At 37.3% G+C, this 26,864-nt stretch overlaps 8 protein-coding genes across 10 annotated transcripts; 3 read left to right on the top strand and 5 right to left on the bottom strand.

Annotated features, from left to right (window-relative positions):
• Positions 1-269: 269 nt before the first annotated feature.
• On the bottom strand, positions 270-10,950 carry LOC128882068 (lysoplasmalogenase-like protein TMEM86A). The gene is made up of 6 exons (XM_054133642.1): positions 9,210-10,950; positions 7,517-7,680; positions 2,395-2,588; positions 2,084-2,199; positions 1,310-1,420; positions 270-1,238 (listed from the first exon to the last, which is right to left on the bottom strand). Exons 1-6 carry the CDS (start codon positions 9,228-9,230, stop codon positions 1,119-1,121), a joined length of 726 nt encoding a protein of 241 aa, XP_053989617.1. The 5' UTR covers positions 9,231-10,950; the 3' UTR covers positions 270-1,118.
• A 151-nt stretch (positions 10,951-11,101) lies between these two features.
• LOC128882069 (ejaculatory bulb-specific protein 3-like) lies at positions 11,102-11,788 on the bottom strand. The gene is made up of 2 exons (XM_054133643.1): positions 11,507-11,788; positions 11,102-11,400 (listed from the first exon to the last, which is right to left on the bottom strand). The coding sequence occupies exons 1-2, from the start codon at positions 11,694-11,696 to the stop codon at positions 11,231-11,233; spliced, it is 360 nt and encodes a 119-aa protein (XP_053989618.1). The 5' UTR covers positions 11,697-11,788; the 3' UTR covers positions 11,102-11,230.
• A 1,334-nt stretch (positions 11,789-13,122) lies between these two features.
• On the top strand, positions 13,123-15,075 carry LOC128881720 (stomatin-like protein 2, mitochondrial). Of its 2 annotated transcripts, none has more exons than XM_054132995.1 (8): positions 13,123-13,216; positions 13,326-13,453; positions 13,540-13,653; positions 13,773-13,920; positions 13,994-14,242; positions 14,314-14,469; positions 14,529-14,773; positions 14,853-15,075. In XM_054132995.1, exons 2-8 carry the CDS (start codon positions 13,379-13,381, stop codon positions 15,030-15,032), a joined length of 1,167 nt encoding a protein of 388 aa, XP_053988970.1. In that variant the 5' UTR covers positions 13,123-13,216; positions 13,326-13,378; the 3' UTR covers positions 15,033-15,075. The 2 variants fall into 2 exon arrangements, with proteins under 2 accessions (XP_053988970.1, XP_053988972.1); XM_054132997.1 differs by having other exon boundaries at positions 13,156-13,174.
• A 6-nt stretch (positions 15,076-15,081) lies between these two features.
• LOC128881721 (protein KRTCAP2 homolog) lies at positions 15,082-16,271 on the bottom strand. Its single transcript, XM_054132998.1, has 3 exons — positions 16,115-16,271; positions 15,426-15,644; positions 15,082-15,363 (listed from the first exon to the last, which is right to left on the bottom strand). Exons 1-3 carry the CDS (start codon positions 16,116-16,118, stop codon positions 15,188-15,190), a joined length of 399 nt encoding a protein of 132 aa, XP_053988973.1. The 5' UTR covers positions 16,119-16,271; the 3' UTR covers positions 15,082-15,187.
• Positions 16,272-17,324: 1,053 nt separating this feature from the next.
• On the bottom strand, positions 17,325-19,174 carry LOC128881860 (stimulator of interferon genes protein homolog). 2 transcript variants are annotated; one of them, XM_054133237.1, is made up of 2 exons: positions 18,995-19,174; positions 17,325-18,317 (listed from the first exon to the last, which is right to left on the bottom strand). In XM_054133237.1, exon 2 carries the CDS (start codon positions 18,275-18,277, stop codon positions 17,669-17,671), a length of 609 nt encoding a protein of 202 aa, XP_053989212.1. In that variant the 5' UTR covers positions 18,278-18,317; positions 18,995-19,174; the 3' UTR covers positions 17,325-17,668. The 2 variants fall into 2 exon arrangements, with proteins under 2 accessions (XP_053989212.1, XP_053989211.1); XM_054133236.1 differs by having other exon boundaries at positions 17,325-18,201; positions 18,280-19,143.
• A 128-nt stretch (positions 19,175-19,302) lies between these two features.
• Positions 19,303-23,361, top strand: LOC128881859 (protein brambleberry-like). The gene is made up of 9 exons (XM_054133235.1): positions 19,303-19,585; positions 19,675-20,061; positions 20,807-20,992; positions 21,082-21,250; positions 21,313-21,576; positions 21,649-21,861; positions 21,917-22,153; positions 22,266-22,584; positions 22,677-23,361. Exons 2-9 carry the CDS (start codon positions 19,690-19,692, stop codon positions 22,828-22,830), a joined length of 1,914 nt encoding a protein of 637 aa, XP_053989210.1. The 5' UTR covers positions 19,303-19,585; positions 19,675-19,689; the 3' UTR covers positions 22,831-23,361.
• A 69-nt stretch (positions 23,362-23,430) lies between these two features.
• On the bottom strand, positions 23,431-24,892 carry LOC128881863 (uncharacterized). The gene is made up of 4 exons (XM_054133239.1): positions 24,783-24,892; positions 24,089-24,197; positions 23,692-23,814; positions 23,431-23,601 (listed from the first exon to the last, which is right to left on the bottom strand). Exons 1-4 carry the CDS (start codon positions 24,821-24,823, stop codon positions 23,437-23,439), a joined length of 438 nt encoding a protein of 145 aa, XP_053989214.1. The 5' UTR covers positions 24,824-24,892; the 3' UTR covers positions 23,431-23,436.
• A 412-nt stretch (positions 24,893-25,304) lies between these two features.
• Positions 25,305-26,840, top strand: LOC128881862 (uncharacterized). The gene is made up of 4 exons (XM_054133238.1): positions 25,305-25,575; positions 25,809-25,987; positions 26,179-26,299; positions 26,365-26,840. The coding sequence occupies exons 1-3, from the start codon at positions 25,305-25,307 to the stop codon at positions 26,182-26,184; spliced, it is 456 nt and encodes a 151-aa protein (XP_053989213.1). The 3' UTR covers positions 26,185-26,299; positions 26,365-26,840.
• Positions 26,841-26,864: the final 24 nt, after the last annotated feature.

Here is a 26,864-nt window from a genome sequence, read left to right as displayed (position 1 = left end):
TCTAGAAGTTGTACGGTATCTTAATAAAATTGTAGAGACTTCGCAACGTTCAGAGCAACGCTCAGAGCGTCGTCGGACATCTAGAGTTTTCGTAATTTACATAATTGCATCTATACATATTTAACTATCAGCAGGTTCAGCTCTTATCGGAGCTGTCTATCAGGCTATCTTAACTGTAGAAATAGTCTATTCCTTCCTATCATTATTGTACAAAAAGTACGATTTGGTTCGTAACGCTTACTTCTGATCACGTGTTACTTTTTCATAAACATTGTAATTACTGAATGCATGAGAAATACTGACATAGTTGCACTGGAATTATACAAATAAACGTGGGGACACGTGCCAGCGAGGCCATCGCATTTATAAACACCACGAGGTGTGCGATAGTTAAAATGTCGAACATTCCTATGATTACGGAACACCTTAATTACAGACGAGTACAAGTAACATAAAAAAAAAAAAAATGAGCGAAAACAAATTGTAGAGGTCACGATATCTTTTATAGCGTATCAATGACTCAAGAGGATAAAAAGTTGCCTAGCGTGGCAGTATCGTGATTCGTGATCCACGTGATCTCTGTTTCTTCATTGTTATACGTCACTCCGATCGAGTGCACTCTAACTACTTAAAATGACAATTATATTAACAGTAAGGTAAACTGTATGGTCTCCCATTTGTAATGTACAGCTCAAAAGGATTGAATGTAGATCGTATGTGAAAATCATTTCACATAATGTTGGAATCAGAGAAATTTATGCAATCGATACTATGCAAATTAATTATTAGAATAGTTGTTTAAATACTGATATCTATTATATTAGTCGTTTTGAGCGGTGTGAGACAGACCATTCAAATACTATCGGATTGGCCAAAAAGTTCATCGATTAACCTAGACAAGTACCTATATTTAATCTATAACATGTCCATTTTATTCTATCAATCTTTCTCCATCTTCTGAGGCATGCGAAAGAGAAATTCATGATTTAGTAAAAGTCTCATTCGTAGAAGTTGTGAGCACAAAGTTAGTAATAATCACTGCGAAGGCAACCATAGAGACAAACCGAATGAACTTTTCAGCCAACCTAATATTCACAGCCACGCAGAAGACTTTCCTCTCAGCCCTTTACTTGATCCGCGTCGTTTCTGTTATTGCTACCGTTATTGTTATTTTTAGAACCCACCGCGCTCAGCGCTATCCCCAATTGCGCCGCGTAATACGTCAGCATTATGGAGACCTGGAAAAGCAATCCCATGAATTAGTGATAAGCTGACTCGGCCGATTCGCGTGCGGCTTTGATCGCTATACCTGCGAGTAAGGCAACGGGGTGTGGAAGTAGTGGAACCCCAGCAAGGTATCAGATATGAGGAAGCATATGCCCCCGATGCAGCTGCATAATTTAGTCCACGTCCACAATTCCTGGTGCAATTATACCAAGATATACAATATACAAATATATTCTTCATTATTCTGCGTTAATAAGCATTGTACTGTAAGCATTACACTGTGTGACGCAGGAATTATTCTGTATCGGTCTGTATTATTTATACATACAGGGTGTCCCGGGTAACATTTCTCATTATTTTTCAAGTACTTGCATGATGTGATAAAGTTCCTGAATTGAATTTCGAGTCTTACGCAGCAAATCTATCAGCAATAATGTTTCTTTAGGTTTAATTTCATTGGAGCTCGAAGTGTCAATAAAATGACTGTCGGTGAGGTAAAGGTGACCTTATTCTCAAATCTAGATATCTTAGAATTCTATTGCCAGAAATGCTAAGCTCAGGTTGACTTGAAAGATGAGATTTCTAATTTGGGATTTGAGAATCAGACCACTCTTACTCCTTCGACAATTATTGTATCGACACTTTGAGTTCTAATGAAATTAAACTTACACAAATATTATTCCTGGTTGATTCGCTGTGTCAAACCTGGTGACGATAGAGAATCACCTGTCGAGTTACTGCATCACGTTAAGATGTGACTGAGAGACACCCTGTATACGCCACATTGTAATCTTGGAAGGTGATTAGAGACCCTACGAGAATTACACAGCTATGTTTTACGATATACCGCGTGTACCTTGTAAAATTGAACTCGTGAGATGGCTCTCCATGCCATCGTGGTCAACAACACAGTGTAAACTGGAACTCCGACAACCAGTATACCATTCAAACCAGGCATCAATGTGTATATGACTGGAACACAATGTTACGTTAGAACAAACTCACCTGATTTATCCTTTCAGTTCTTTTCTTCAGTCAATTAATGAATTGTTAAGATCCCAATTCGATCAATTAATTTCAATGTCAATGAATTATTGAAAGTTTGCAAGTTTTGTAGAGTAGTATTGGGTGAGTTTATATTTCTGGAAAATTTATAGGGAGTCTTACCTAGCGAGCACATAGCGTACAGAATTGTACCTAACATTATGTTAAGTGGCATAAAACCGAACGCGCTGATGTACATTATCTGCGCGACGGCAAACATGCACATTCCAGGCGTGAAACAGCTCGGCCATACTAACAGAGCGTCGCCCATACAACTGAATATCAGTCCCGTCAATATTCTCCTGGAGAAGGTGTATCTGAAAGAAGCAGACGATTTCTTACGAGCATCTGTTTTCGTTAACCATCGAGTTGGATACAGTCTACAATTCAGAAAGGAAATTTTCTACGGGTTAATCTAGATAGACGTTTACATCATGCGTACTGTTATTAGTAGACTCGGAAGTTAATGCATTTGCGACAAATGAAAGTGTGAGAATGTCCATGAAACTCTACAGATACATTCGATATCAAGAATAACGATTACGATCCGCAACCTTAACCCTTTGACTACGGGATGATTTTAGGTGAAAATTTTTAAGGACGTAGGGGTGTGAATTTTTTTAAAAAATACCACCTTATAGGGGATGAAAAGACGAAACTTTTTTCTATTTACAGTTTCATCGTAGGACATTCGGTTTTCAAAATAAAAAATTCAAAACTTAGAAGACCTTTCTCTCCTGAATCCTGTTACATTTGTAATGATGGAACTGAATGTATCGTTAGTTGACAATTATTTATTTGACGGATTTAAAAAAAATACCACCTTATAGGGGATGAAATAACGAAACTTTTTTCTATTTACAGTTTGATCGTAGGACATTCGGTTTTCAAAATAAAAAATTCAAAACTTAGAAGACCTTTCTCTCCTGAATCCTGTTACATTTGCAATGGTGGAACTGAATGTATCGTTAGTTGACAATTATTTATTTGACGGATTTGAAAAAAATACCACCTTATAGGGGATGAAATGACGAAACATTTTTGTAGTCGCAGTTTGTTCATAGGACGTTTAGTTTCAGAGATAAAAATTCAAAACTTGGAAGACCTTTTTCCTGAGATCTCGCAGTGATTCTGTTGCTGTTGTCTTAAAGAAAAAAAAAGCAACAGTCGAATAATCGAATTTGAAAAAAAAAAAAAATATCAGCTTGTAGAGAACGACAAAACGAAACTTTTTTATCTGTACAATTTATTCATGCGATGTTTAGTTTCAGAGATAAAAATTGAAACCTTAGAAGATCCTTTACATGAAATTCAATTTTAACGAACTTCAAACTTTTCAATTTTTATTGTTGAAACTAAACGTCCTGTGGATACACTGTCCAAATAAAAAAGTTTCGTCTCATCAACCCCTATAAGCTGATATTTTTTAAAAACTGATTTAACGAAAATAAACAGACATAATCGAGACCTAACCCAAACCTTTTTCCAGAAATTCAATTTTTCCAACGAACTTCGAGTTTTTAATTTTTATTTCTGTAACTAAGGGCCCTACGAATAAACTACACACATAAAAAAGGTTCGTTTCATCATTCCCTATAAGCTGATATTTTTTAAAAATTGATTCAACGAAGATAAATAGACATAGCCCAGTACTGGACAGTGGAGCAGTGCGTAGCGTCGCCGACTCCTACCCTGAGAACCCGGGTTCGAATCCCGACCGACCGACCTAGTTTTTTTCAAGGTTAGGTTAGGGCCGACCAATAAAAATGAGGTATATAAGTAATGGGAAGTAAATAAGAAAAATAGAGTCACATAGTAGTGCAAAATGGGTTACTATTCAGGCATCAGAATATTATACTGTTGCAGTGCGACTGGTCGAAAAAAAAGGGGGCCGGGTAGTGTAATCCCCTCTCCCCTCTACTTTGTAGGTGCTTCACCAACTCCTAAGTCAATACTTGCTAACTTCCATGGAAGCATAAAAAGAGTATGTCTCGATATTATATTCCATTACATGGATAGTGTATATCGGTCCTGTAACAAGGGTCAACCGACCACCGATTCTCTGAATCAATTCTTTCGCTTGCCAGACCTTCTATCATTACTCGCGTACAGTTCACTTGTTACTTCGACTATGCTTCATTCAGCAAATATAAGTAACGAGCCGTTTACCACGAACGGATGATGAATAAGTGACGAGTCGTTTACCACCGACGGGACGACAAATAAGTGACTAGTCGTTCGCTACAAATGCACACTAATGATGGATGACTAATTGCGTAATTGCACGTATTCTGTTTCTCTAATCCCACGTATTAGATTCGCACTTGGATCGTTTAGGATAATGGCTCTTTAATTGTTACGTGGCGTAATGTAATTGTGACCCGCGGCAAGATTGCGTGTAACTAATCGTCGAGTTACACGAGGTAACTGGGGACTTGCTGATGTAAAGGTCTCAAGAATTTTCAATCGTAAATAGATATTTTGGTTATAAAGAAAAAGTTTTCTGTGGATATTTTAATATTCGAGAAATGATGTATGAATAGTTGTTGGGTAATGTATGTATGTATGTATGTATGTATGTATGTATGTTTAAATAGTAGTGCGATTTGCTAGTGCAAGGGCGTCAAGAATTTTCTATAGAAAATAGATATTTTAATTGTAAAGACTCGTATTATTGATGATTCAATTAATGTTTAAGAAATGATGTTTGAATAGACAGAATAGATCGGATTGGATGTTCGAATTCCCTATTACTATATACAGGGTGTCCCAAACCTGTTGAAGGTCCTTGAAAAGGATGATTCGGGGGGGTGATTTGAAACAAGTTTTTCCTTAGCGAAAATGTTGTCCGAGGCTTCGTTGAGGAGATATTAACGGAAAACGCTGACCAATCAGAGCGCGAGGCGGCCACGCTCCCCGACCAATCAGAGCGCGAGTATACCGATGGAGCGTAGGCTACGCGCTAGGCGGCCGCGCTGATACGCTACCGCGCCCGCTCCATCGGCATACTCGCGATTTTATTGGTCGGGGAGCGTGGCCGCCTCGCGCTCTGATTGGTCAGCGTTTTCCGTTAATATCTCCTCAACGAAGCCTCGGACAACATTTTCGCTAAGGAAAAAGTTGTTTCAAATCACCCCCCGAACCACCTCTTTCAAGGTGTTACAACATTTTTGGGGCACCCTGTATATGTTATTTATATTTTAATCCTGCGTTTTGGGGCACGCACAGTGAAATGCGTGGAGTAAGGGTCGTTCAAAATCGTTGGAGGATCGACTATCATGTCGAGTAATTTACTAGAGGATTATAAGAAATCGTTTAATTGCATTGTACACGCTATTTGTTTATCCGAATGATGTAGCTTCGACCAAAGTACAAATATGTACTATTTAAAGTTCGAAAATGCGTCAACCGTTTATCGGCATTGAAATAACAGAGTATCGGCGTAAACAAATAAATCATCGATAAAGTCGATCAATTTCTCGAAGTCAATCGTTTACAATTGCAGTTGACCTCCAACAATCCTGAATAGGCTCTATCTACAGATCTCGCCGTAAATCTTTGAATAAACCACTCGAACCATTACAAATAAAAAAGCGTATCGTACTATTAAAGAAAAAAAAAAAAAAACAGAACGATCAACGTCAAACTATACCTAACATCGAAACCAAGAGAGATTTTTCTGCAGCAGACTTCAATTCGTTAAATCGATTTTCAAAAAATCATAACTCGCGATTGGATGAACGGATTTCGATGATCGAAACGGGAAACTGCGCGTCTTCGGGTAAAGAATTTTTTTAAAATGTCGAACTATCGGAAGATCCAATTTATTAGTTCATTTTGGCGGAAAAACGAGAAAAAAGTTGTTCAATTTTCAAAAATTCGTAGCTCTCTTGATAATGAACATTTTGGATCGAAACTTTTTTTTCCTTGTAGATATCGCGGAAACTTACGAAAAATATTTTGAAAGTTTTCCTCTAAAGTAAAAACGCAATTTTTTAAAAATGGGAGAATCATTGTTTCGAGAATTCTCTAGGGGCCCCATTGTCGATTTTGGAAAAATTCTAAAATTGTTTGTAAAAATTATTTTTGACTTCCTCGTTCAAAATGCAACATTTTTCGTTAAATAGCATGTAAGCGTAACTTCTACTGTTTAACTGAAAAAAATTCCGAAAGTAAAAAAGAAAAATTGTTTTGAAAAAAAAAGTGATCCTTTGAAAAAATATTTCAAACAAAAGTTGTGTATCTCCAGGAGATACGAAATTGTTGTCAAATATATTTTCTCAGAAAACGAATATTTTTCGAGATATCTTTGTAAAACGTTTACAAATTTCCGTACACATTACGATTTTTTTTTCTATATCGGAATTTTCTATAAAAATTATTTTTCAATTTGTCGGTCAAAATGCAACATTTTTCGTTAAATAACATGTAGGCGTAACTTCTATCGTTTACGAGAAAAAAATTTAATAAAAATTCAATAAGTCAAAAGAATAAAAATTCAAATATCTCGAAAAATATTTATTTCACGAAAACATATGTTTGACAACAATTTCATATCTCCTCGAGATACACAACTTTTGTTTGAAACATTTTTTCAAAGGATCACTTTTTTTCAAAACAATTTTTCTTTTTTACTTGCGTAATTTTTTTCTCGTAAAAAGTAGAAGTTGCGCTTATATGTTATTTAACGAAAAATGTTGCATTTTGACCGAAGAAGCGAAGAATAATTTTTATAAACAATTTTGGAATTTTTCCAAAATCGACAGTGGGGCCCCTAGAGAATTCCCAAAAAAATCACTCTCCCATTTTTAAAAAATTGCGTTTTTACTTTAGAGGAAAACTTTCAATATATTTTTCGTAAGTTTCCGCGATATCTACAAGGAAAAAAAGTTTCGATCCAAAATGTTCATTATTAAGAGAACTATGGATTTTTTAATATCATGCAACATTTTACATGTTTTTTTACCCAAAGAAACTAAAAAATAGATAGTTTGATATTTTTTAAAAATTCTTCACTCAAACGGTCGAAGTTTCCCGCTTTGATCATTGAAATCCGTTTATCTAATTGCTAGTTATGTTTTTTTTCATATTTTACATATATATATATACGCTGTTCGCAGTCAAAAGGTTAATGGCGTACCCACAAATTAAAATGACGCGTGCACTTGTTAATTGGTCTAATTATGCGAAAAGCAAAGGCGAGAAATGAAGGGATCGGGCGCATGCAAAATTGTGTCGGACTTACTCCTGCGATAAACTAATTCCGTGTAGAAGAACAAAGACGATAAGACTTATAATTGGCAAACACTTGAAACACGCCGTCAGTAGTGACGGTTGCTCGGCCAGTAATATAAAATACACGGACACGCTTTTAAAGAACGGGACTAGCTTTGGCCCGACACTTTTTAACTGTAACAGACAAAACGAGAAAATTGGAGTCGAGAGTCAGGTGCTTGTGATGCGGCCAACACTTTCCTCGCCGAGACAACGATATCCTCATTTTCATATAAAAATAAACTTTAGGTTATTAAAGCGATTGGTCACACAACTGACCTCGACGCTACGCTTGAATTTTAAACTTGAATTTATTAAAGCGATTGGTCACACAACTGACCTCCTCCCTACGCTTCAATTTTAAACTTCAATTTATTAAAGCGATTGGTCACACAACTGACCCTTTCGCTGGGTTTCTATTTCATTCAATAACGTGACATTTCATAGGTAATAATTTTTGTATCTCTATCAAGACTGTCTCGGCAAATAAGGTGTTTAAACAGAAAAAAACAATCTTGTTAGGCAGAGGTCAGCGATGGCACTGGTATAGGTGAAATCAATTACTTTAAAAGACACATATCGTTTAGAGTAAATGTTATTTCGTATTATATACATATTAATTTACATACACGCCACAATGAATATCAGAAAGATATCATTCTTTTGTCTGGCTTTTGCTTTATCATCGATACCAATCACATTGACAATAAATTGACTCGCTGTGCATAAATTTTCATTGATAATTTTGCAGGACAAAAGAATGGTAATGCACATGTAAACAAAGCGATCCATTAACTTGGGAAAATTGTATGTCGCTGGGAATACAAAGGAAAAGGAAAGTAAACGAATGCAAGGGATAAGATAAGACAGCGTGAATTGTAACTGGCGTTATCGTTAGGTGATAGTATATCAATGTTTCTTTTCTGTTTTTGTGGCATCATAACATTGGTGTTTCTTTACAACCCGCAAACAATGCTTAATCCGTCGCACAATTATTTCTACATGTTTCGCTTTACAGGCAAATTAATCGGACTGAAATGTGTACACAGAGCCTTTGCGAATACAAGATTAGATTCGATATTTATGTAGATTATGCATAATTCAAAGACAAGAACGTAAACAAAGCAATGTTTCGATTCTGTGAGAAATATCTCGAGAACTGACTTTATTACTTAAAGAATGGCAATGTCAACGATCATTAGATAATCGAAGCAACTCTGTGAAGACAATGAAGTATTCATCAATTGCAAATTCGATTCGAAATCGGAATTAATGTAATTCCTACTGAAAATTGTTATTCTTAGTAGAAAGTAGTTTTAACTAGATTTTAAGTACAAAAAAAATGGAAAAACGGAACGAACGAACATTTATTTGCAACCGAACGAACAATACTGCCAACATTAGTTATTAATAGCAAAGAAAAGGGAAGTGTGTCGCACGGACTGATAGCAGTAATTCAAAACAAAGAAAACAGCTGTTCGAAACTGAGCCACGGCGGGCACGTTTGTCCTTCGTTTCGAACGAACGAAAACAAAGAGGCGATCGCTCGAATTATTTTATTCGACGAATAAAGGAAGTAGGAGAGCGCCTGAAGGCGAATAGGAACGAAAACGTGTAAATGGAACAGGGATAATCGGCGATCGATGAGAAAAAATATTACTCACCACTTGTGTAGGCGATGACATTGTAAATTAAACTGTAATTTTTGATCGAATTGAGAGACGCACCTACATGCACGATATTTTCCACTGCACTGTCAATTGCTAGATTGCTACACAATTATCGCGAGCAGACTGCTCCCTTGACTTGACGACTGCATTATTTCTCCCCGCAAGAACGACGCCATTTCCCATTGGCCGACCCATCGACGACCACTACCGTCGACCAATGGACGCGTAGTACTCTCGTTTTGACGTACAAAGCTTTTCCAAACATAATTAACCAGCTACTTCTAAATTCTATTTAATAATTCTCTACCCTTTTGATCATTCTTTTCGTATTGTCATTTTTCAATTTGAATTTCGCGCCATCTTGCCTAGTCGACCAAAGGACGACTCTCGCCTTGACGTACAAAGCTATTCCAAACTTAACCCTTTCAAGCAATTTTTAAAGAATATTAGCTTGTAGAGGTTGATGAAAGAGAACTTTTTTCATATTTGCTGTTTATTCGTAGGGCCCTTAATTTCAAAAATAAAAATTGAAAAGTTTGAAGTTCGTTGGAAAAACTGAATTTCAGAGAAAAGGTCTGGGTTAGGTCTGGGTTATGTCCGATTATCTTCGTTAAATCACTTTAAAAAAAATATCGGCTTATAGGGAATGATGAGACGAAACTTTTTTTATACTTGCAGTTTATTCGTAGGGCCCTTAATTTCAAAAATAAAAATTGAAAAGTTTGAAGTTCGTTGGAAAAATTGAATTTCAGAGAAAAGGTCTGGGTTAGGTCTGGGTTATGTCTGATTATCTTCGTTAAGTCAGTTTTAAAAAAATATCGGCTTATAGGGAATGATGAGACGAAACTATTTTTATACTTGCAGTTTTTTCGTAGGACCCTTAGTTTCAAAAATAAAAATTAAAAACTCGATGTTCGTTGGAGAATATGAATTTCAGGAAAAAGGTCTGGGTTAGGTCTGGGTTATGTCTGTTTATCTTCGTTAAATCAATTTTTAAAAAATATCGGCTTATAGAGGATGATGAGACGAAACTTTTTTATTTTTATAGTTTATTCACAGGACGTTTAGTTTCAACAATAAAAATTGAAAAGTTTGAAGTTCGTTAAAATTGAATTTCATGTAAAGGATCTTCTAAGGTTTCAATTTTTATCTCTGAAACTAAACGTCGCATGAATAAATTGTACAGATAAAAAAGTTTCGTTTTGTCGTTCTCTACAAGCTGATATTTTTTTTTTTCAAATTCGATTGTTCGACTGTTGCTTTTTTTTTTCTTTAAGACAACAGCAACAGAATCACTGCGAGATCTCAGGAAAAAGGTCTTCCAAGTTTTGAATTTTTATCTCTGAAACTAAACGTCCTATGAACAAACTGCGACTACAAAAATGTTTCGTCATTTCATCCCCTATAAGGTGGTATTTTTTTCAAATCCGTCAAATAAATAATTGTCAACTAACGATACTTTCAGTTTCACCATTGCAAATGTAATAGAATTCAGGAGAGAAAGGTCTTCTAAGTTTTGAATTTTTATTTTGAAAACCGAATGTCCTATGATCAAACTGTACATAGAAAAAAGTTTCGTTTTATCATCCCCTATAAGGTGATATTTTTTTAAAAATTCACACCCCTACGTCTTTTAATTCTTTTCGTATTCTCATTTTTCAATTTGAATTTCGCGCCATCTGCTTAATGGTCACGTTGCTCGCAGTAACTCGTTCGCGATCGATTGCCTGGCTAGACTTTCGACATAAATAATTCGCGAATAAATAATTCTCATTGTTTCGTCGTAAATTAATAATAGAAAAGACGGTAAATACAAAAATAATCGGACGTTCGATAAACTAAAGAGATTGTATCGTAATATAGATCGATGTACACAAGGCGCGAAATTTGCGTGGTTTGAAATTCTTTTATTATCACGTTGTTCAATTGTTACGTACATCCATATACCGCTTAAAGTTAATAGAATAATACAAATTCGTCATCCTGTAATCGATCCAAAGGAAAGCGTTTTCGGTTTACTTTTTGTTTACCGCCTCCCCTGACATTTTCTTCAACATGACTTCCACGAAATAGTTCCACTTATCCGGCTGGTTCTCCGCGTACCATTCAGCGATTCTATCGAAACTCTCTTTCTGCTTTTCGGTGCACTTCTTGCATTTTGTCGCGACCGCCTCCGGCAAGTATTCTGAAAGATAGTCGCAGGTCGAACAAATCGTAAAACGTACGTAACAAAAGACGAAAGATTTCGATGTAATGAAATTTCATTTTAAAATTCCTTAAAAGAATGATACCTTTAAAGAATGCCGAGCCGGACGTTATGCACGGTCCCTTGTCTACGAAACAGTTGTAATACTGCTCTCGCAAGCGATCGTTGTGCAAGAGATTGTCGACGTCGATGTTATCGTACTTATCCGGATATAATTCTTCCGCGTATGAACACGCCAGAAAGGTGAGCGTCAACAGAACAACGTAAGAACGCATGGCGGTCGAATTTCAATTTGATCCTCGCAAACAGAATCGATTCACTCGCTGCGAATCACTATCTAGAAAACTGAACTCCCATCCGATTCATTCGACCATTTATATATGTCACGCTTGGTAAAAATATTACGTAAATTTGCGTGCAAGCACATAGGTGTAAAAAAATGTACCAATAATAACTGGTATTTATGGATAACCCATTACCGGTAATGGGATTCATGATAATGGGATGGCTAGGAATTAAGTGGTACGTTGCACAGATCGTTTTAGTTGTGATCAGGGCCGGCGAGATCTTTTCCAGGGCCGGTTCAAAAATTTGGCAGGGCCTGAATTCACATTCGAATCCTGCACTTAAATTTTACAACGAGGAATTATTTATTTACAAATGCTATATAGGGTGTCTCAAAAATGTTGTAACACCTTGAAAGGGGCGGTTGGGGGGGTGATTTGAAACAACTTTTTCCATAGCGAAAATGTTGTCCGAGGCTTCGTTGAGGAGATATTAACGGAAAACACTGACCAATCAGAGCACGAGGCGGCCGCGCTCCCCGACCAATCAGAGCGCGAGTATGCCGGTGGAGCGCCAGCAGTAGGCGTGGCTACGCGCTAGACGGCCGCGCTCATACGTTACCACGGGCGCTCCATCGGCATACTCGCGCTCTGATTGGTCAGTGTTTTCCGTTAATATCTCCACAACGAAGCCTCGGACAACATTTTCGCTGAAGGAAAAAGTTGTTTCAAATCACCTCCCGAACCACCCCCTTCAAGGTGTTACAACATTTTTGGGACACCCTGTACTTTAATGATTTTTGTCACTCTTTTCAATTTAATCGACTTAATTTATACTTAAACAGAGGCGATCAGATTTTATATCATATTATCAAAATCAATGTAGCCCGGGCTTCGAGATGTCGGATTCCGAATTTATTCTGTTTGGATCCACATATTCATACGATACTTCTTTTTCTAAAATGATGTTTATTAAAAATAAAAAACGTTCGTGTTCAAGCAACAATTCTTTACTGCGTCTTATTTGTGTTACCAAGTCCAACGTGCAAATCGACGTTCCTACTGTCGTTTACAAAAGATCCCGGAAGTTGTCAATCTTGATATACGTAATTTTTATTTCATTTCATATTTATAATTCCATTTTTTTTTCGATTGATCGAACCTATAAAACTTAAAAAAAAAAACAAAAAAAAAACAGTGTCGATATAATAGTACCCCATTGGGTGATACGGAAAGCTATTAAAAATATGTTCGCGTGGTGCCCGGTGACGGTGGCACGGTCCTGAGCCTTAAGGCAGCTCGTTGGCCGCGAAGTGCAAATCTCGCGCTCTGATTGGTCGGGGAGCTCGACCACCTCGCGCTCGGATTGGTCAAGGTTTTCCGTTAATATCTTTTCAACGAAGCCTCGGACAACATTTTCGCTTAGGAAAAAGTTGTTTAAAAATGTCTAAACTGTGTGAGAGAGAAAGGTATAGAATGATATTTGTCCATAGTCTGTGTGAGAGAGAAAGGTATAGAATGATATTTGTCCTCTCTGCGCATGCGTGAAATACATTATGAATGCCATGCACCTATGCGTTATATTACGAATTGCAACTAACCTCTTCTAATCTTTATCAGCCGTCAAAGACAATCAAAGAACCTCCCAGAAACTACGTGCACCGATTAGTGTGATGCTATTACGAAGATACAGATGCGGAATGAATTGCAGATTTAAACTGCTCGCTCGGAATTTCGGAATTTTTCAGGTAACCATGATAACCTCGAAATTATAATAACACGTAACCTTCAGGAATTACTTACGATCGTAAAATAACGTGATCTCTTTTCGTAGCACCAGCCAGCTCTTGGATTCGAACACGTTCCCAAATTGGCAATAGCGAACCATGTCAGATATAAGTCTACTACACCACTCAATACTATTATAATGTTTGTTCCGCAACAAGAGGTCGGTTACCTTTGCAAGCCCTGTAACCTTTCCATTGCTATTTTATCTATTACATCTATTACATCATACAACTTGATTACTTACACGACTTAATATTAACTGAATTATACTATTTCCAGGCATGGATCGTCGAGAGAATGGGAAAGTTTCATAAGATTTTAGATCCAGGGTTAAACATACTTATACCGATCATCGATCAAGTCAAATATGTTCAGAGTCTCAAAGAAATAGCTATAGATATCCCGCAACAAACCGCAGTTACATCAGGTACGTACATTATTAACAATCTCACATTCAAAATAATTACAATCAGTACTCCTTTCCAAATTCCCACCCACAGATAACGTAACATTGAACATCGATGGAGTGTTGTACCTAAGAATAAACGACCCGTACTTAGCCTCGTACGGTGTGGAGGATCCAGAATTCGCTATAATTCAATTAGCTCAAACAACAATGAGATCCGAATTAGGAAAAATATCTTTGGACAAAGTGTTCAGGGAAAGGGAAGGCCTCAACGTTTGCATCGTCGATAGCATAAATAAAGCGAGCGAAGTTTGGGGTATTACCTGTCTTCGATACGAAATACGTAAGCTAAATCGAATCGAGATTTAAGAAGTCGAGTTTGAGATACGTCACGCAGCTAACTTCCTGCATTAGGTGACATTAAATTACCGCAGAGAGTGCAGGAAGCAATGCAGATGCAAGTAGAAGCCGAACGGAAGAAGCGAGCCGCAATTTTAGAGTCCGAAGGTGCCAGGGAAGCAGAAATTAATCTCGCGGAGGGGAAACGTTTGGCACAGATTTTAGCATCGGGTAATTAACTTTTTCTGCATTGATGAATTGCATTCAGTTCATCTGAATTGATTTTACAGAGGCTGCGAAACAGGAAGAAATAAATAAAGCCAGCGGTGCTGCGACTGCCTTGGTAGCTATTGCAGAGGCACGTGCGAAAAGCTTGAAGCTCGTAGCAGGTGCTCTTAATTTAACAGATGCAAAAAATGCTGCTGCGCTTAGTATAGCAGAGCAGTACGTTCAAGCGTTCAACAAATTGGCGAAGAACAATAATACTTTGATATTACCCAGCAACGTAGCCGATGTGTCTTCCTTGGTGACTCAAGTATGTTACAAAAACGTTGCGTTCCATACTTTGTATACAAAACGTTATTTACTGTTATAAAATGATTTAATACTTGCAGGCGATGACTATTTATAAACAAGTTATGGCACAGCCCAACTTTGACGATAGTCAGATAAAGTCAAACTCGGATACTCCCCTTAGACTCGAAGACTCTGACGAATGCTTCGAGTATTTTAGCGATAAAGAGGAAGCAGAGAAGCACAGAGAAAGTAGAAAGCGGAATCCTAAAATGTTATAAAATATTCATGTATGGAATAATAAATACATTTGAATTTTTCTTATCCTCCTTCGGGTTGTATTTGCATATAAAAAAATAGTTACAAGGGAAAGTAGTTAATTACAGGCTGTCGATAACGAAGTACTTCGATTCTGTGTAAAATAGTTACAAGATTCTTATTTTCTTTTCTTCGAGTGTATAGATACTGGTACAGGTACAGGTACAGAATACGTCTCCTGCGAGATTCGATTGATGTAATACAGAGCGACTATGGAGAACAGGAAGCAGGTTGTAGTCGCGACTCGATGGACCAATCCTGACGCGATCAGACTAACGATCATGGAAAACACAACTGGAATAAGAAAAGAAGTTTGGTAGTTACTTTATTTTTCTTAATTTAAAGCGATAACTCACCTTCTGGAAATAACTTCTGTTGGAAAGATTTCCCGAACAACATAGCTTCCAAGTTTCCCACAGCGGTTAACACGCATATAAATAATAAAGATCCAACATATCCTCCTAATATAGTGTAGAGTTGCGACGACGCCAGCCAACCTTTGTATATTTGCATTCCAGAAAACACGAGGACGGTGAGGATGCATGATAGATAGAACGATACTTGGCTACTGACCGCTGAAAAATTACAGAAGAGACCGAGGCATTCTTTTAATCGATTAAGGGAGGAAATAGGTTTACGAACACATGCTTTTAGTGATTGGCATAAAGAGTAGTAAGAGAGGAGACGAAAGTCTCTACAGAATTCAAATTTCATCCACAGATGATTGTAAAAGTATAGAATGTAGCATTTGTCGTGGTACTTGGTTTCTAAACCATATTCATAACCATATTCATGAATTATATTCAAATTTATTTTCGTCAACAGCTTCACCTCAAAATTAATAAATTCAGTTCCTCGGTAAAAAAAACAACTGTGACACAATGTTCAACGTGTTAATCGCTGCTCGTGTACAAGATGTAAATTAAAAATAACGACAAAAGTACAACGGTATGGTAACAATAATATCGGTTACGAAATTTGCTATTTTCAATTTTATTTATTATTTTCAGTGCTAATGTGTGGTTAGAGAAACTCTTGTACGTACGCATTTTTACAGGAAAACTGAGGAAAAATTTTGTTATTCTGTTAAAAAGAGTTTGACGACCTCTCAGCTGTTAACAGGTTACTGCAGGTTACCACGGTGGCCGGTGCCGGCAGTGATGGACATTCGTGGGAGTTTTCCTGATCATGCGCATTGGAGCGAGCGTTGCAGTCCTCACTGCTGTATACACTTACTTAGAATTTAGGGTACCATTGGATCCGAGTAAGGAACAAAATATAATGATCGTGCGCCTACGAGTCGGCAACCGAAACGACGAACAGGCTAGTACAGGTTGCCGCATAACAGGGGCACATCCGCGCCTATAATGATGCAACCTGCCTACAAACTAAATAGTACAGGTTGCCATATAACAGGGGCATAAGTAAAAGGTAAGTCTCGAGACAAAATAAATAAATTGTGCAATCTCTTCGAGTATTCAATTCTCCTGATAAAGAAAGGTAAGATTAGAGACACGATAAAGAATTGTGCAATCTCTACGAGTATTAAGTTCTCCTGGTACAAAAAGGTAAGTTCGAAATAAAATAAATAAATTGTGCCACCTCTTCGCATATTACGTTCTCCTGATACCAGGAGTAAAATTCTGACCAAAATTTTAAACGACAGTGGCGTCATCGGTGACGAAACGTTCAAGCTTGTAGTGAAAATAGTTCCAACTGCTGCTGCTAGATGGCGCCACTGATGCCATAAATGAAATACAAGGTGTCCCACAAAATGTTGTAACACCTAGAAAGGGGTGGTTCGGGAGGTGATTTCAAACAACTTTTTCCTTAGCAAAAATGTTGTACGAGGCTTCGTTAAGGAGATATTAACAGAAAACTTCGACTATTCAGAGCGCGAGGCGACCGCGCTTCTCGACCAATCACAGCGCAAGGCGGCCGCGCTCCTCGACCAATCAGAGCGCGAGTATGCCAATAGAGCGGCCGCTGTATATTTTATTTGCCATAAATGCATTATTAACACGATTCTTTGTTTCATAATGCTACTATATATCACTTAATGTCTTAAATTTACCATTTCAATGAATAATTATTCATTTTAGCAATAATTATTTTCCCTCATTTAGTGGCGCCATCTAGCGGCAACAGTGGGAACTATTGCCACTTCAAGGAAAATGCGCGCGCGATTTAAATCTCAAATCTCATTTTATACCTCTACAATAAGTGATCTTGCATTATAACAAATTTCTATAAACAAATGCTGTCTTATTAGGGATAGAACTTTACAACACTTTATTATTTATTTCACTAGACTATAATTACACGCAAAAGCTTGTATAGATTCACAATGTAAAAATTTTAATGCATTTATGCAATACAATATATGTAAAACTTCTCAATAGAAAGATCAAAAATATTTCTCTTTAACATTATTATAGGCATTATTTTGTACATTGTCACGCTCAGAAAATATCCAGTTGTCTTGTAACATTTGTCCTTTGATCTTTGAAATACATGTTAAAGAACACGTAACTTATAAAAGATATTAAAAATGCAAAAGCATAAAAGAAGCAAGTAAATTCTAAGCGCAACCACAATTTTAAGTAACTTCCAACACGCATAGATCAGACAATCTCTGTAGAATAACAGCTGCGACATTAGTTAGAACACCATTACCATCATAGTCATCGTAATATATCAACTCGCACAGATTTCTACACTCCAAATCATCATTAATCAACTCTTTCAATTTGTTATAAAAGTTTGTAGTGATATCCTTGCTGTACTTCTTGTAGACATCCGTCTCCGGATGGGAATGCTTCTGAACTTCGAAGAAAGTTAACAAAGGCGTGGCACCTTCTGCCACCACGTAAACAGGTTTGGAGTACAACTTTCCTCTACGAGGATTAATTTTATATACAGTGTTACGATACACTCGCTCTTTGGTTCCAGCTCGATGGCGTTTCTCTTCCTCCAAGTTCATCGTGCTTTCCATCCATTGGTAGGAAGCTTCCCTTAGGTCCGGTGGTACGTACATCGACGATGGAATCAGAATTAATAGCTTATGAATAGCTATTGTTATCTTGTGATTGTCCTCGAAATTCTCAATTTTCTCAATGAGACCCTTACTTTCTGTGCCGGTTGAAGGAAGAATGAGTCTCAGGTATCCATAATAGTAACTGTATGCCATACCAGTTCCATAGTCCATACCTCGTATGGTATTAATAGAATTTTCATTGTGTCGATTTCTTGAATTAATAATGGAGATGATTATCGACAGTATCTTCGAAACCAACATACATATGAAAACATTAACGATTTGTCCTGTGTCATTTATTAAATATCCATTTTGGAAGATCATTAGACCGATTAAGATTATCAAATGTATGCAGAACGCCTTGAACTTGAATCGAATGTCAGTTCCACTTTGCTTAAAGAAATCTAGTAAAATTATCTCAAGCAAGCAAACGGTGTTAAAACAAAATAAAAAAAATATCAGCTCCATGTAAAGGCCTAGTGAAATGTTTGCAACAATGTAAATTGTTAAAAGTGATGTTTCATTTGTTATATAATAACTATCCATATCGTTCAGATAATACATATATATATATATAATATATATAACCTGGTTATGAGTGTAATAAGAATTTCTTATTACAAGAGTTTTCTTTCATTTTTAAAAAATCGGGTTTTCACTTTAAAGAAAAACTTTGTATACGTTTTTGATAGGGTTCCGTGAGAAGAAAAAATGTTTCAATCCTAAATGGATTTTTGAAGATTAATCGACTTCTTCTATTCTTGTTTCGTGTATTTTTTTATGTAACAAAGTTTTAATAAGTAAAAAATGTATTCAAAATTCGATATGCGTCTTTAAACATAAATTCTAATTATCGTGAGGAAGATTAAACGAAAAAAAAAAATTCACCTTGAAGGGGAAACGAACGTTAGCTAACAGCACACGAGTTTATACGCACTCGGAAATAATAAATACAAAACTTTATTTATTCGAATAATGAAACTTTAATCCTAAATATCGAAAAATGCATCGAGTATTTGTCCTCGTGACGCTATATTTTCGTAATCAGGATGACAAAATCTATAAGTATACAAAATTTTAATGAAATCGGTGACGCAACGGTCTTGCGCTCACTTAGCCGCTATCTGAGCAGCTCAGTGACTAGTGAGCTTTATATACGTTACCAAATTTAAAATGAGCGAATGCATGGGTGGTGCATCACCTGTGGATCGTTTAATTATATCCTTAACACACTAATCCAAAAGGATCAGCTGATTCTCGATACGTGACCCAACTGATTCAAAAATAATTGCTACAAAATAATTGTTTTTAGCCAGTGGAAGTGAAACACATGTACGACTTAACATTGAATTAAGTTTGTCGCACTTCATAGTTGGACTTAAAAAAATACACTAATTCTATTAAATTCACACTTTATATATCACCTAAGTATATATCATAATTTATTTTTGCTGAGAGGTTATTTTTTGGTTATCCCAGGTAATTAAAATTCCCACAAGTGGTTATTAAAGTTTAAGTATCACAAATAAACCCCACCGTCTTTACCACATACTTTCTTCTATTCGCAGAGAGATCTCTGAAGAATGGAGCACTTTTACTTGCTAACGTACCTTGTTACGGCGGCCCTTTGCGGGGCAGAAGCGTTTTCGATGTTCGGATGGGTCTGGGGCGGAAGCAAAGACGAGTCGACTGCCCTAGTGGCGGATGGCGTGCCACTTATAGCGATTCCGTATGATTCCATGACAGAAGACGAGAAGTTCCTTCAAGAAGCAGCAAAATTTACAGAAATCCAAGTGTCATCGCCCTTGGAAACTTGCCAGCACAAAGTAGTCATGAAAATTAGAACTACCTGCTCGCAGATGTCGGAAGAGGATTTGGCTAAGCTGAGCGTCAATCTCTTGAACTGCCAGTCGGCTGTGGAGGGCAGGAAGATGTTCCCGTGTACAGAAGAAATGGTATAATATCCTTTAATGGTATCCTTTAGTAATATCCTTTATGTAATTGGAAATTACGAGGTTCCGTAAGTTTCTCACATGTAAACCTGGGCTTTGTTTAAATATTTCTTTCCCTTCGAGTGATTTCTTTAGAATTACTGTTCTTATAGAGTTACTTTCAGAATTGTTAAACATCCTGGAAAGACTAATAACAATACGATAGAATTATCAATGTCAAGAAATTAAAAATATATTAAAGAATTTTTCTGTTTATTTATCTATTATATAATAGAATTATGAATGTCAAGAAATTAAATATATATTAAAGAATTTTATAAAAAATATATATCTACTGACTCATTAATTGTATAAACAATACAAATTTTACTATAAAAATTTTTCCCACAGTTGCATTTGTGACTAAATTCTCGTTTTTCTGTATTACTAACATACACAGCTACAGTATATCTGTTTATCATATTTGGAAGGGTGGCTCAGACGTGTTCAGACCTGCAATCTCCCCCCCTGGAGTGCACAGACCACATCTGGGCTCCCTTCAGTTCTAAAATCTCATAACACACAGTGCTTGGTACGAGTGTACATCAAACCGAAAGGTTTCCAGGATTGTGTATCAATTTAATAATTAATTACTAAATTATATACATATATACATTAGAGAATAATGAAAAAAAAATGTTACTCTGGATCTATTTTTGTTACATCTATTTAATATTTAATATTTAATATTTTTCATACATTTTTGTAGTCTCTGAAGCAATGTACAACGGACATGGATGCTGATATGTGGAATGCGTACCATTTAATGAGCAACAGGGCAAGGGCAGTTTGTTATTCGGCTCGGGGTATGCAGTTTCGTGCTCTCACAGAAGTGACCGTTAACAAATTGATGGCAACTGCCCACACGCAGATCAAGAAACTAGGTTCCCTCAAGGTAGATCCAGAAAATATTCAAATTGTGTTACGTATTCGTGACAGTTTAAATTGTATTACTAATTTACTTCCACTTAAACATTCATTCAGGAGAGTCAAGATCGCCTGGAAGAGCAACAGCAACACCTAAGAGACGCTCAGACATCAGCCCACAATCTCGTGACCTCGAACCTTAGAGAGTTGATCAATGAAAGGGCACTGATCAGAACGGGTCACACTCAACTAGCATCCATGGCGGAGGACATCAGGAAGAAATTAGGTAATCGAGTGAATCTATATAGAAGATCTCAATTGTTTTCATTGATTGAAACTATTTCACAGAGGAGGCAAGTCTGAATCACAGAGAAATACTGGACGACTTGACAAACATCCAAGAGCAAGCCCAACTGATCTGGGACAAAATAGAAGCGAGCACTGATCGGATATTCGCGCAACACGAAGTAGCTCTCGTCCAGTACGAGCACACTTTGGAAAAGCTGGGGCGAATTAGCGAGAATATTCAGTTCCTTTGGAACCTAACGAACAACATGCGCGCAGAGGTGGACCAGAAACTAAACTGGATAACGGAGTACATCGGTGACACTGGTATTTATAAAGAATGTGTTATATAAGTAAGAAGTAAGAAGATTGAAATATCGAGGCTGTTTGAATTTCCAGAAGAGCAAATCCACAAGATATACTGCGTAGGCTTGCATGTTGTTTATTTACTCTGCGCTATGGTGATAGCAGCATTTCTCAATGCATCGCTGTTAACCAGAGTCACCATAATGAGTATCGTACCACTGAACTTGGTGTCGTACTTGAAACATGGCATGGATGCTTGCCTGGACTTCGCATCGATGACTGTGTTGATCATTTTGATTACGATAAGTATGTATAGATAGGAAAACCCAAGAAAAAATGGTAACATTGATTTCCTTCGCAGTGCATTTTTTGATGGTTGGAGTGCAGAGGATGTTTGGCCCAAAGACGAGAAACGCGCGACCAGAACCTGTGGAGGTCATCAACCAAAATGGCTACGCAAATGGGAATCCGCAGACTTATGTCTCATCTTCCTACACTAGTAAACAATCACCTCAGACTCCTTCGATGTACAGAAAATTGAAGACAGGAATATGGGAGGTTAGAAACGCAATTTCTCATCAACTGAAACGCTGCATTCGTAAGTTTCTTCTCAAGTGCATTATTAATTTGTTTTATAATTAATTTTCTTTTAGAGAGACTTAAGTAGATTTCCAAGTGGATTGTTAAATTGTTTTTCAATATTCTTTTAGAGAGCTGCAGTTCGTTGATACAATCGGTAGTTCCCTGGAGTCAGCAAACAGTAGAGCAACGGGAAGAACTGTCCTGCTCGTACACGTCGTCCAAGAAGTCTCGAGAGGACCTTGTTTATAATTACCAGCGCGAGTTCCCTAGCATGTCTGATGACGTTACAGACTTTGAGTATTCCCAAGTGAAAGAGAGGGACGAAAGCATGGATGACTTTGAAAATATCCTCGACGCGAACGAGTTGAGGCGACGGTTGAGGGGAGTCGAGAGTTCTTACGCTAGAAGCACTCGCAGTTATCGGGCATCTAGTAATAGGAGTGTGGAGTACGTTTTGAGATAATGATACTCGTTTTTTTTTTTTTGTAGGGTTCAGTGAGACAATCAGCATTTCATGCGCTCACTTCTTAATGTTTCAGTTCCAATATCAGTACATCATCTATAGCACTGAAATCTCCATGCAGAGGCATAACAAGGAATGGAACAAGGTGTCGTTTCCAAGCTCGAACCGGGAGCCAGTATTGCGTGAAACATTTGAGTCCAAGCGTTGCATCGTCAGTGATGGGTGACTGATATATTTATCAGAAGCTATAATTTGTAGATTAAGGAAACATGTACTTAAATGTAATTAAGCATGCGCTTGATTATATTTAATTTGTTGTGAACTGAAAGTTGTTACGCTATGGTTCTATGTAAGACATATCATCAAGTTGTTACGCAGGGAGATTTAGTAAATTAAGTAGTCTTAGTTAATAGAAAGATACCAATTGTACTCGCGAATTTTATTTAATCTTGTAAATACTCTCTCCGCTTTAAAAATGATGACAGTGCCTTAGGAGAAGAGCACGTATGGATAGTATCGGACACCTCCTAATAGAGAATATTTCGTAAACTCCTAATTTATTTATTTCGAATAGGGATAATATACGCCTTTCCGAATGAAAAATGTACATAATGGGATAGTATTTTAATAATAAACGTCTGTAATAATTATCCCTCGACTGAATGTTAACTAAGCGTGCCTTTTAATTATTAGCGTTGGATGTACTTTTAATTTATTTTTGTATACTTGAACATGTCGGATTAATAAAAGTATCAGAATAATCGGCTGTTTTAATCAATGCTTCGTTCAAAAATCCTCGTGAATATATTAAACGAAAAACTCCAGAAAACGTGAGTCTAATTACAAACAGCCATGTTGTACTGCGTGCAAACTGCGTTGCTCGTCAGCTCTAGGAACCTCGGGCTTCCGTTGAAGCCAATGCTGGTCACCAAGTTGCGCAAATTACAGTAGTTCGTGCCATAATCGAATATCCTGAACCACTCGTTCGACACGGATTCACCCTTTGAGGAGAGAAATAATTAAGAAAGTTTCTTACCTCATTAGAGAAGTTAAGAGAAGAGAAGGTGAGAACAATGATTTGATCGCCATACTGTTGCCATGCAGGTTTTGTTGACCTCTTTGAAAGCTATTTGTATGGTTTCCACAGTCTTCATGTTCGGCGCAAGGTGTGAGGCTCTGATTACATTGTTTTCGTCAGGTCTTAGCTCCTTCAGCTGTGGAACGAAAGAGTCTTGAATCGAAGAGAGGTCTAGCTACTTAAATGCGGCATTATTTGAATAGTATTCGAATGCTATTCTATTACTTGAGTATTTAAGTACTTTGTGCACTGGGCAAGATTGTTGTAATGCTTAGGGTAATATGCCTCAGCATATGCAAACCAAAGTAAGTAGCATACAACGTAAGCAATGAAATCTCTGAGTCGTGTGGAGTTGCATGGTAGTCATAAGGCCTTACGATACTATTTTGTTATGGATTATACTCTCTTACCGAGTAGAGGCATCTGCTGCCATGTGGACCACAGTTGACGCAGGATGACCAGTCAAGTATTTGCCACCTCAGCTTCTGCATGATTTCCGTGCAAGGTTCTCCAAAGTTCCTGAATATGGCAAGTCCCTTCTTCAAATTTTATTTTAGAGTTCAGATACTGTGCAAAGAAGCTTTGTAACGCAATAAACGTAGCAAAAATGTGATAAAATTGGTGAATACATTTACAGTTGACTTCAGAAATTGTGGAAGGATTGTTGCGATAGTTTTTGTGGCGCTGAAGTTCAAAGGGGGAGCACAAAAATAACACACAGGTTCTCATGGACTTGAAAAGCAGAGCCTGTATATTATCCAAGCGGTAACGTCCAGCCAAAGGAAAATATACAGACCCCAGACTAGACAATATTGAGTTTCTTTATGCGGAACAGATTTCTCTCACGTTTTTCCCATGCTTTCCACAGGGCCTGACTTAAGAACAATCACTGCTGCCTATTAGAGCACCACAAAGCTTTTATTTGCAGCAGTAGGAAAATAAATAAACAGAGAAATGTCAAATAAAAGTGTGAGGATTTCATCATAGATTCAAAAGTAGCGAGTGGAAGAATTCTGAATGAAGATATTTCATGTATCGAACACTGTTACATGCTAATATTTCATAGCTGAGCAATAAATATGTTTATATGAGTTTGGAAAGTACCATTTGATAATGCAAGATGCATGCAGCGGATAAGGGAACATGACGTTGACCAGGATAGTGGTGAGGAGTATTGTCAACAATCCACAGGTGCAGAGAGAGATGCATCTACATCTTGGGAATTTGGCACAACCGCTCCTGATTATTATCGTTGTTGAACCTACATAGATTTAATTCTATTTTATAAAGATCGTAGACAGAGATTTGAGTTTGATAGCAAAGCTTATGCTAGTTTCGTAGGGAGATGGTAGAAAATACTGAGTTCACGATTGTTGAAATAAATAGCTTAGGTAATTTAGGGACTTACGTGTGTAAGACTTTACTATTTCAAGGCTATTAGAGTATTTTTTACTAGTAGACTAATCCTACTCGATTACTGAAGTATGAAAATAAACAAAAACTTGTATCGTATAAGTACATTTTCTTTTTGGAATTTTCTAACACAACAAGATCTCCTAGTTTATACTATGATCAGTAGCTGAAGCTTAAACAATCATCCAGTACAATTGATAACTGATCAAATTAATGGAACAGAATGAAAAGAAACCGTTTTGTTGTTTGGACGTGGAGTCGTTGATCGAGTTTGGGTTCTTCAGGCTGTCGACTTTAGCGTATGGAGGTGGGGGACCCCTCGACATTGACCTGAGCTCCATGCGGTCTCTGTACGGCGGTGTTTCGATCTTTTTAGCGCTTTCCTTTGACCCAGCCATCGCGAATCGGTCAGCTTTCACGCAGGAAAAGAAACAGCTCGATAAGAAACAGCTTCAACAAGAACAAACGACTGTCGTCTATTCTGGTACTTTGTCATTCACTCCTTGCAGATAACGTCAAATGGTAGAGTAGTGCCTCAAGCCTGAATGTTTGACTACTTAATACTATTCAGAAATTCCAGTAATTCAGTAATTTGTCCACGTACCAAGTGTACGATACCAAAGTATTCGAACAGTGGAATATATAAGCCACAAATCAAGTTACGTAAGATAATAAATCTCTTATAAATTTTATTTAACTTACATTCTATCATTTCAGCTCCCAAAATGTGCATCCAGGACTTTGCAGACCTCTTCATAGCCAAATTGCTTTCTAAGGCCTCAACACGAATGGAAAATCTCAGTTACGGTGTACTAATCGGTCAGCTTTCATGCAGGAAAAGAAACAGTTTGATACGAAACAGCTCCAACAAGAACAAACGACTGTCGCCTACTCTGGTACTTTGTCATTCACTGAATGGTTGACTATTTAGTACTATTCGCAAAGTCCAGTAATTCAGTAATACGTCCACGTACCAAATGTAAAATAACCAAGTATTCGAACAGTGGAATACACAAGTCACAAATCAAGTTACGTAAGATAATAAATCTCTTATAAATTTTATTTAACTTACATTCTATCGTTTCAGCTCTAAAAATGTGCATTCAGGACATTGGATACCTCTTTGTAGCCAAAGTGCTTTCGAAGGCCTCAACACGAATGGAAAATCTCAGTTACGGTGTACTAACTTTGGAAGGATGAAATATCAAGTATAATTTCCTGACCGCTGACTCTCAAGATAAAGTATTCGTTAGCGCGTTCGCTTTTTCTTTAGGGAGTTCCTTGGGATCCATAAAGAAAGAAGTTGGCCAGTAGTATCCAAGTTACGTCTGTCATTGCGGTCCCCTACGCCTTTGATGTTAACTGACACGCGTATAAACTGTATTTCTTCGAATCGAACGCCGTCGGGGTATACCAGTGGCAGTTCCGGCTCGAATTAGTAAATTAGTCGAAAATAGTCGGGCACGAACGTCAACGAAAACGGAATGGGAGGAAGATCACTCGACGTCGAAACGCTGTCGCTACTTTGTGACCCTCCAGAAGCGGCGATCGCTACTCTGGGGATGTTACTTCAGCTTACTTCGTTTTTTCATTTTATCTTCAGTGGATACAATTGTAATAGTCACTACAAATCACTCCATTTCTTCTATCGTTACAGCCCATCCCCTTTAATAAATGAAATTGTAATAGTTACATTAGTTTACTTCATTTCTTCTATTGTTACAGCGTATTCCCTTTAATGAATGAAATTGTGATAGTTACATCAAGTTACTT

This window comes from Hylaeus volcanicus, chromosome 9 (assembly GCF_026283585.1).
Source record: "Hylaeus volcanicus isolate JK05 chromosome 9, UHH_iyHylVolc1.0_haploid, whole genome shotgun sequence".
NCBI lineage: Eukaryota > Metazoa > Arthropoda > Insecta > Hymenoptera > Colletidae > Hylaeus > Hylaeus volcanicus.
This window is presented reverse-complemented; position numbering and strand designations above follow the sequence as displayed.

Coding starts and splice junctions, on each gene's coding strand:
- LOC128882068 (XM_054133642.1), bottom strand. CDS start 9,230: ATGTCATCGCCTACACAAGTG. Junction 7,681..9,209: donor TGTCATCGCCTACACAAGTG/GTGAGTAATATT, acceptor TGTCTGTTACAG/TTAAAAAGTGTCGGGCCAAA. Junction 2,589..7,516: donor GGAATTAGTTTATCGCAGGA/GTAAGTCCGACA, acceptor TGCTTCTTTCAG/ATACACCTTCTCCAGGAGAA.
- LOC128881860 (XM_054133236.1), bottom strand. CDS start 18,670: ATGTATTATCTGAACGATATGGATAGTTATTATATAACAAATGAAACA. Junction 18,202..18,279: donor TTCTATTAATACCATACGAG/GTATGGACTATG, acceptor CAACCGGCACAG/AAAGTAAGGGTCTCATTGAG.
- LOC128881862 (XM_054133238.1), top strand. CDS start 25,305: ATGGAACAGAATGAAAAGAAACCGTTTTGTTGTTTGGACGTGGAGTCG. Junction 25,576..25,808: donor AACGACTGTCGTCTATTCTG/GTACTTTGTCAT, acceptor CTATCATTTCAG/CTCCCAAAATGTGCATCCAG.
- LOC128881859 (XM_054133235.1), top strand. CDS start 19,690: ATGGAGCACTTTTACTTGCTAACGTACCTTGTTACGGCGGCCCTTTGC. Junction 20,993..21,081: donor AGAAACTAGGTTCCCTCAAG/GTAGATCCAGAA, acceptor ACATTCATTCAG/GAGAGTCAAGATCGCCTGGA. Junction 21,862..21,916: donor GATCATTTTGATTACGATAA/GTATGTATAGAT, acceptor TTTCCTTCGCAG/TGCATTTTTTGATGGTTGGA.
- LOC128881720 (XM_054132995.1), top strand. CDS start 13,379: ATGCTATTACGAAGATACAGATGCGGAATGAATTGCAGATTTAAACTG. Junction 13,654..13,772: donor TGTTTGTTCCGCAACAAGAG/GTCGGTTACCTT, acceptor TACTATTTCCAG/GCATGGATCGTCGAGAGAAT. Junction 14,243..14,313: donor CTGTCTTCGATACGAAATAC/GTAAGCTAAATC, acceptor TTCCTGCATTAG/GTGACATTAAATTACCGCAG.
- LOC128881863 (XM_054133239.1), bottom strand. CDS start 24,823: ATGTTCCCTTATCCGCTGCATGCATCTTGCATTATCAAATG. Junction 23,815..24,088: donor GCAGCAGATGCCTCTACTCG/GTAAGAGAGTAT, acceptor TTCGTTCCACAG/CTGAAGGAGCTAAGACCTGA. Junction 23,602..23,691: donor ACAAAACCTGCATGGCAACA/GTATGGCGATCA, acceptor CTCTCCTCAAAG/GGTGAATCCGTGTCGAACGA.
- LOC128881721 (XM_054132998.1), bottom strand. Junction 15,364..15,425: donor ACAGAAGTTATTTCCAGAAG/GTGAGTTATCGC, acceptor TTCTTATTCCAG/TTGTGTTTTCCATGATCGTT.
- LOC128882069 (XM_054133643.1), bottom strand. CDS start 11,696: ATGCGTTCTTACGTTGTTCTGTTGACGCTCACCTTTCTGGCGTGTTCA. Junction 11,401..11,506: donor CGGCTCGGCATTCTTTAAAG/GTATCATTCTTT, acceptor ACTATCTTTCAG/AATACTTGCCGGAGGCGGTC.